General features: G+C 35.7%; 1 protein-coding gene across 1 annotated transcript; it reads left to right on the top strand.

Annotated features, from left to right (window-relative positions):
• The first annotated feature begins 5,962 nt into the window (after positions 1 to 5,962).
• LOC109396487 (olfactory receptor 52E8-like) lies at positions 5,963 to 6,888 on the top strand. The gene is given in 2 exon segments (XM_019668348.1): positions 5,963 to 6,704; positions 6,707 to 6,888. Coding segments are annotated over 2 exon segments (924 nt in total).
• Positions 6,889 to 9,391: the final 2,503 nt, after the last annotated feature.

Here is a 9,391-nt window from a genome sequence, read left to right as displayed (position 1 = left end):
TATATATATATGACGTGGAGTATAGCATAAGGAAGATAGTCAATGGTATTGTAACAGGTGTATAAGATGTCAGAGGGGTAGTAGCTTGGGGGAGGGGGATTATCACTTTGTGAGGGGTGTGAATGTCTAACTATTATGTTGCTTTGTACACCTGAAATTAATTTTTAAAAAAGACACATTCCCAGAGAACTATCATTATTTGAACCTATCTGGAAGCTCCCAAAAAATTTTCTCTCACAGGGTACATTTTTATTTAACCTGACTCATAACTCATTCACTATGAACAGTTTTTTTCCCTGGGCTATTAGTCAAAACAATCAATAGGAATTATTTAATATTGCATCTTTCTGAAGCAGGATAACAGTTATAGCTAACAAGAGACTGACCAAAATATTTAAAAGAAAAAAAATGGAAAATGAATTGACCATACAGAGTTTTTCAAAGCTCTGAAATATTAGTAAGCTAAAAAGCCACACACATGTACATGATTATGCCTATGCCTAGTAAAGACCTGATAATCCCTTATCTGCCATTTCTGTCTCATCTTGAGGAAATATATTAAAATATAGAATGTGGCTCATTCTACTAGAAAAAATCTGGTGAATTCACAAAAAGTCATTTCTCTCTCTCTCTCTCTCTCTCTCTCTCTCTCTCTCTCTCTCTCTCTCTCACACACACACACACACACACACACACACACACACACAATGGGGTTTTGTTATGTTGCAGAATGTACATATTTTTAATAAGAAAACTACAGAAAAATATCCCTATGAACATAGATTAAAAATTCTCAACAAAATACTAGCAAACAAAATCCAACAGCAAATATAAAAGAATTATACACCATGACCAAATGTGATTAATCCCAGAATGCAAGGTTGGTTAAATATAAGAGAATCAACCAATGCATTATATAATATTAATAAAATCAAGGAAAAAAACACGTGATCTTCTCAATTGATACTAAAAGGACATTTGAAAAATGTCCAAAATGCCTAAAAGGGTGCCCAAAATCTAGCACCCTTTCATGATAAAAACACTCAACAAACTAGGAATATAAGAAAACTATATTGTCTTCCTCAACATGATGTGGGCATTTATAAGGAAAAAAATACAATTCATATCATACCTAATGGTTAAAGTCTGAAAACTTTCTCCCTAAGATCACTGCAAGACAAGGATGTCTGCTTTCATCACTACTATTTAAAATTGTATTGGAAGTTTTAGCCAGAAAAAGTCATTCAAATCAGAAAGAAAGACATAAACTATTTCTATTTGTAGATGACACAATTTTATATGGAGAAAACTGTAAAAAATCCACAAAAAGAATCTGTTAGAACTAATAAATTCAGCAAAGTTACACAGTATAAGATCAACATACAGAAATCAGTTGTATTTCTATATATAAAAAATAATCAACCTGAAAAGGAAATTGAGAAAACAATCTCTTTTACAATAGCATCAAAAATAATGAAACATTTAGGAATAAATTTAACCAAGTAAGCACAAGACTTATCTACTAAAGGCTGCAAAACACTGCTGAAGGAAAAATTTAAAATCCTAAAAAAATAGAAAGTCGTCCTGTATTCATGGATTAGAAAACTCAATGCTGTTAAGATAGCAATTCTCTCCATTGATCTGTATACTCGATGCAATCCCTATCAAAACTCCAATGTCCTTTTATATAGAAAAGGGAAAGCTAATTCTAAAATTCATATGAAATAACAAGGGACCCTGAATAAGCAAAACAATATTTAAAATAAAAACAAAGTTGGAGAACTAGAACCTCCTCATTTCAAAATGCATTACAAAGATACAGTGTTCAAAAAAGGGTGGTGGCATAAAGATAGACATACAGATGAATTAAATAAGATTGTGACTTGAGAAATAATCCCATATGTTTACGGTCAATTGATTTTTGACAAAGATGCCACAGAAGAATAGCATCCTCAAAATAGTACTGGGACATCATGATTTCCACATAAAAAAATAAAGACTGTCCTTAACTCACACCATATACAAAAAATAACTCAAAATGGATCAAATAGCTAAATATAGTAACCAAAAAAAAAACTCTTAGAATAAAACACAAGGGTAAAACTTCATGACGTCAAATTTGTCAGTGATTTCTTAAATTGATCAATAAAAGCAAAGCAATAAAAGAAAAACACATGAACTGAACTTCATCAGAATTAAAAACTTTTGTGAATCAAGCGACACTATCAAGAGAGTGTTAAGACATACAACGGAAGATAATTTGAAAATCATACACCTGATAAGGGCCTAGTTTCCAGAACAAATGAAGAAAACTTACAACTCAACTATTTATAGATAAACAACTCAACCAAAAAATGGGCAAAGAACTTGAATAGACATTACTTTAAAGATGTACAAACGGAGAAAAATCACATGATTTCACTCTTTTGTGGGATATAAAACAGAAAGCAACAATGAATGAGCCAAACAAACAAACAAAATAACTCATTGACACAGACAACGGTATGGTGGTTACCAAAAAGGAAAGAGGTTGAAAAGGGTAAAGGGGATCAAATATATGGTAAAAGAAGGAGAAAAAACTTTGAGTGATGAGCACAGTGCAATATACAGATGATGTATCATAATATTGTACACTTGAAACTTATGTAACTAATGTCACCTCAATGCACTTAATTTAAAAAGATGTACAAAAGGTCAAGGTACCCATGAAAAAAAATGCTTACATCATTAGATATTAGAGAAATGTAAATAAAAAACTTAGTTAGATACCACTTGGCACCCAGTAGCATCCAATTAATAATAACAGGAAATAACAAGTATTAGAGAGGCTGTGGAAAAATGGGAGTCCTCCTATATTGGTGGTGGAAAGGTACATTGATGCAGCCACTGTGGAAAACTTCCTCAAAAAGTTAAGTGTAGAATTATCATATGACCCCCAAAATTCCACTTCTGGGTCATATACCTAAAAGAATTAGAAACAAGCGTTCAAACAAATCTTGTACAAGAAAGTTCACAGCAGCACTATTGACAATAGCCAAAGTATGGAAACAACCCAAGTATCCACCAATTGACATATAAACAAAAATGGTATACCCATACAATAGAATATTGTTTAGCCATAAAAAAGTACTTATATCTGCTACAGCAAGGATACAACTTAAAACATTATGCCAAGCGAACGAAGCTAGGCACAAAAGGACACACACATATGAGTTCTGAAAACTAAGTTCACGAACTTGTTGCCAAGATGTTGCTAACCTTTTTTGACATTAGAGGGATTATTCATTATGAATTTGTACCAACTAGACAAATAGTTAACCAACTTTACTATTTGGAAGTGCTGAAAAGGCTGCATGAAAAAGTTAGGTGACCTGAACTTTTTGCCAACAATTCATGGCTCTTGCATCACAATAATGCACCAATTCACATGGCACTGTCTGTGAGGGATTTTTTAGCCAATAAACAAACTACTGTATTAGAAAACCCTCCCTATCCACATGATCTGGCCCCTAATGACTTCTTTCTTTACCCGAAGATAAAGGAAATATTGAAAGGAAGACATTTTGATGACATTCAGGACATCAAGGATAATATGACTACAGCTCTGTTGGCCATTCCAGAAAAAGAGTTCCAAAATTGCTTTGAAGGGTAGACCAGGCACTGGCATTAGTGCATAACTTCCCAAGGGGAGTACTTCAAAGGTGACTATAGGAATACTCAGCAATGAGGTATGTAGCACTTTTTCTAGGATGAGTTCACAAACTTAATTGTCCGACTTCATACATATGATTCCATTTATTTGAAATATCTAGAATAAATTCATATAGAAAATTGTAGAGGCAGAAATCAGAGTAGCGGTTTCCAGGGGCTGGAAGTAGAGAAGAATAAGGAGTGACTGCTTAAATGGAAATGGGGTTTCCTTTTGGAGTGATGAAAATGTTATGGAACTAGACATTGGTGATAGTTGCACAATACTGTGAATGTGCTAAGGGATACTGAGTTTTAAACTTTATATTGTCTCAATGTCTCTGGAATTTTCATGCTGTGTGAATTCCCCATGTGCATGTATTAAAATTTTTATTTTCTCCTGTTAAAAAAATGGTTAATATGGTAAATTTTATGTTATGTATATCTTACCACAATAAAAACAAGTTACTGGTTATATAAGTGCCCAACAGAGCCCAAAGAATTAGTCCAAGCAATTCATAGACTAACAAAGAGAAAGATAAGAAAGAAGAAAGGAGAGAAAAAGACAAAATGTGACCTGTCACATTTTATTTCACAATATTATGTGAAATAAGAACTGAAAATTGACCAAGTAGCAGGCAGCAAGATTCACTGAGATTTCCCTACATCTGCTCCAGTGGGATGACCAAAGGGGATTTCTATTCACTTAATTTCAATGCCTTAGATTCTCTGGCACCTGGAGACTTAATTACAAATTCTCCCCAAACACATACACACAAAGACATTTGTTAATGCCTCTCAGGCATATTGAGGCTCTGTTCTAAACCATATGTGTATGTGTATGTGTGTGTGTGTGTGTGTGTGTGTGTGTGTGTGTGTAAAATTTTAATAACTAAATTCACAGTTGCTATATAACACCCTAAGACTAAACACAAGGTAAGTATTTGTGATCAGTGAGTCTACACAATGTGCACTTAAGATTAAAATTTAGATTCACAGAAATTGCGTTAAGACCTACAGTATTGGGATAGGAAATAAAATGGCACAGATCAGTTGTCTGGGGGGAAGTAGCGGGAGGACTATGATGAGAAGAAATTGGAGAGAAAGTATCTACTGGGCACCTTCAATATTTCACACATATAACCTCATTTATCCCACCCAACAACAACATGAGGTAGATAGTACTATGCTTATTTCTAGATAAAACTTAAGCACAGAACATGATGTAACTCACCTAAGGTCACAGGGCCAGTAAGAACAGAACCAGGACCCCATTCCATGCCACAATGCAAGTAATATAAAATAATGTGTTATTAATTTTTTTTCCAACACATACTGCTTGATAGTGAGTGAACCACAAAGTAAAAAAAGAGCCATAGTTGGCAAGTAGGACAGGATAATGAGTTAGAACTCGCTTGTGCTTAGACTGGCTGCATCTATACACTGATATATATATGTGATACAATGTGGTAATCTGCTGTTGGTCTCTATCCATGCTTCATGCTTCAGAGGGATTCATCTAAATTCAAAATTGATTACTGGGACACCTGAATTTACAATTGATGTCATGGCCTAAGATGAAGCATGAGGTGAAAACCATAGCTATTGCAAGCGTAAAAAATATATTTGGAACTGAATGAGTAGATGTGTAGTAAAGAACTTGGCACTGCCCAGAGAAAAGGTCTTGGCTTTTGCTCTTGGCTTCTAGGTAGTTTTGGCTATTCTAGGTCATTTTATTCTTCCCCATCCTTTATTTTTCTTTCTCCCTCCTTTCACTATTTCCACTAACAAGTTTGCAAAGACTGGTCCAGATCAGTGTCACAAAGCCTAATTTCACATAGAATTGTAAAACTAAGAGAACTAAATGAGACAACATATACAAATAATAATAACAATAATGTCTGAAAAATAGTAGGTACCCAATTAATGACAACTATCATTATTGTGGTGGTTATTATTAATATCAATTTTATTGTCTCCTAATAGCATTTATTTCTTGAGGAAGAGGAAAATTAGGGTAATTACTCTGAGTCCATAATTTTAAGAGAGACACAGTGTTAGTTTCTATGGTGTAGGTAAGGAGTGATACTGAGATTGTACAGAGAGCTGAAAAGGAGAAAAGAATCAAAGGTCTTTAGAGAATTTTATTCCTAATATCAATCCTTCATTTTGGGATGGTTTTAATTTTTGTAGATCCTAGTTAACAGTGGATGAATTCTCCAATGGAAACCAGCAACAACTTTTAAAAACCATGCCACCATCAGCCTGCAGAAGAATGTCTTCTCCCAATGTCACGGAGTCTCACCCTTCTTCACTCCTGCTGCTGGGGATTCCAGGGCTGGAAGTTGCACAAATCTGGCTTGGCTTTCCTTTCTGTGTAGTGTATCTCATTGCTCTTCTTGGAAATGTCATCATTCTCTTTGTTGTCTGGACTGATCATAGCCTTCACCAACCCATGTTCTATTTTCTGGCCATGCTGTCAGTGATTATCCTGAGTCTCTCCACTGCTACCATCCCCAAGATGCTGGGTATCTTCTGGTTCAGCCTCCAGGAGCTGTGTTTTGGGTGCTGTGCTGCTCAAGTCTTTTTTATCCACTTTTTTACAGTCATGGACAGCATTGTACTTCTTGTTATGGGCTTTGATCGTTATGTGGCTATTTGTAACCCCCTCAGATATAGCATGATCCTCACCAACAGAGTCACTGGTGTGGTTGCTGTGATAGTAGTTCTCAGAAGCTTATGTATGATTGTTCTTAGCATTTTCCTCCTCCTGAGGCTACCTTACTGTGGACATAGAATCATCCCTCATACCTATTGTGAGCACATGGGAGTGGCACTACTGGCTTGTGCCAGCATTAGTGCCAATGTCTACTATGGTCTTGGGAATATTTCTATTTTGTTTCTAGATGTGCTTCTTATCTTTATCTCCTATGCTAGGATCTTATATACTGTCTTCCACCTTCCTTCCCAAGATGCCCGCTTGAAGGCGCTAAATACCTGTAGCTCCCATATCTGTGTCATTTAGCCTTCTTTGGTCCAGCTCTCTTCTCCTTCCTCACTCATCGCTTTGGTCATGGCATTCCCCAGTATGTCCACATCCTTCTAGCTAATCTCTATGTAGTCATCCCCCCTGCCCTCAACCCAGTCATTTATGGGATCAGGACCAAGCAGATCCAGGAGCGGGTACAGTCTTTTTGTTAAAAAAAGATTGAATGAGAGGTAATGCATTCCAGTTATGAAGGTATAAAGTTTGAGAAGGCTGAGATTTGTGATAAAATTAATAAAGAATTTTTTTCATCAAAATTAATTGTGAATTATTTATATGTATATATGTGTGTACATATACATATATGTGTATATGCATGTATATATATATATGCATATACACATACATGCAGAGGGTGCCAAAAAATGTATACAAATTTTAAGGAAGGAAAAAACTGTATTAAAATTGTAATACTCAATATATACCAATAACAAAAAAATTAATATAAGCCATGTGTACACATTTTTTGGCACCTCCAATACATAATATTGACAGTAACTGTTCTCCAACATATATATGTATATATATGTATATCCATATATACAGAGGGTGCTAAAAAATGTGTACACATTTTAAGAAAGAAACTATTAAAATGTTAATACTCAATATATACCAATAACAAAAGATGAATACAAGTCACATTTGACTTTTGCAATTATAAGAGGTGCTCAAAGTGGTTACCTTCAGCGTTCAGACACTTCTGATTATGGCAAAATACTGTCAGGCAACATTGATCAAAGTGTCTGCTGGTATATTAATACATTTTTTGGCACCCCCAGTATATGTATATACATACACATGTGTGTGTGTATATGCATGTGTGTGTGTGTGTGTGTGTGTGTGTGTGTGTGTGTGTGGTATTGCCTATAACTGTTGGAGGCATTTGTGTTTGTGTGTGTCTGAACGTGTACTTGCAATTATATTCTCTGTCAATCCCTGGCATAAAATAAGCCATATAAGAATAAATTTCAAGGAGAACTTTAATCCACTGTTAAAACTGTGTGGGGATCTAGATCTCTTTTAGGCAGTACCAAGGTTTCTTTCTAGAGATGTTTAACTAGAGATCACATGGCCAATGACAAGAATTAAGTGTAACACAAAACTCTTCTACAAATAATAAAGTACTTCCTAAAAATAAGCAAAATATGGGAATTAGACTAGTTTGGGGTTTGTTTGGGTTTTGGGGGGTTTTTTTTCCTTTCTATAATCTCAAGTTTCTGATTCTATGAAGTTTTTTATAAGCCTTACCCTGATATTGCACACTTTCATTCTTGAACTGATACATTTAATATTATGTCATCTGTGATGACCCTTTTTTCTTAGAGTTTAAAAATGCTTGTGAAACAAATGAAAATTATATGTGAAATTAAATTGATGATTATAAAAATTTGTGAATATGTTAGTTTTTATTGTTTCTCCATCCCATGTCCCCCCACAGAAACAAATATTTGTCAGCCATCAATGGACAAAAATGCTTTTGTGGGACCTTTGAGATCCAGGTAAGATGTTGTAAAACCCAAGTAGAGCCCGTGACCGAGAAGAGCTGCTTTGAGAAGGCAAGCCCACGCACCAATGGCAGGCCTGTGACTGTGGTCCTGCCTGCACACTGGAAGCATCCCTGGCCCCTGTGAACTCAGCTCCAATCCCACTTGGATGTAGTCCTGCCACTAACTGCTTCTGCCAAGGAATCCAGGAGGTGCCATGCCCATCTATGCCTTCTAAAATAGGCACACCAACACCAGACCTGGCTATGATCCCTAAAGCAGTCCCATGACCTGATTCCAGTCCCACTGTACCTCAGATCAGAGGCAGTTCTGCCCAAATAGGGACCATCCCAGTGACCCAATGGGAGCACACTCAGGGACCTAGTGGAAGCCACATCCACCTGTAACCCTGGTAACAGGCCTGAAAACTGTGGACCTGACTGCAGACCAGGTGATAGCCATAAGATTTTGTTCCAGCTCTACTCAACCATGATCTCATATCATAGGTAGTTCTGTCAGTCCAGGGACTCAGTGAGAGAAGGACCTTACCTGCCAAAACAGTAAAAAAATTGGAAGAGGTGTCTGTTCTTTCAAATGCACATACCAACTCAAAGCTACATAGATCACAAAGAATCAGACAAACATGAAACCAACAAAGGTAACTAATAAAGCTCCAATAACTAATCTTAAAAAAATGGTGATCCATGAGCTGTTTGACAAAGAATTCAAAATAATCATCTTTAAGAAGTTCAGTGCACTGCAAGAGAAAACAGACAGCTAAATGCAATCAGGAAAACTACATGACCAAAATGAGAAGTCTAACAAAGAAATAGTTATTATAAAAATGAGCAAAACAGAAACTCTGGAGCTTAAAAATATAATAACTGAACTGAAAAATTCAATAGAGGTAAAGAAAAGGTGGTCTATATATGCAATGGCATATGATTCAGCATTAAGAAAGAAGGAAATTCTGCCATTGCAACAACATGGATAAACCTGAAGACATTATGCTAAGTGACATATAACCCAGTCACATAAAAACAAATATTTCATGACCTCATACAGAGAACAAATTGATGGTTGCAAGATGGGAGGAGGGTTGGGGAGCTGGGTGAAAATGTGAAGGGATAATGAAGTGCAAATTGGCAGTTACAAAACAGTCACAAGGATATAA

Source organism: Hipposideros armiger, unplaced genomic scaffold (assembly GCF_001890085.2).
Source record: "Hipposideros armiger isolate ML-2016 unplaced genomic scaffold, ASM189008v1 scaffold_525, whole genome shotgun sequence".
Classification (NCBI taxonomy): domain Eukaryota; kingdom Metazoa; phylum Chordata; class Mammalia; order Chiroptera; family Hipposideridae; genus Hipposideros; species Hipposideros armiger.
This window is presented reverse-complemented; position numbering and strand designations above follow the sequence as displayed.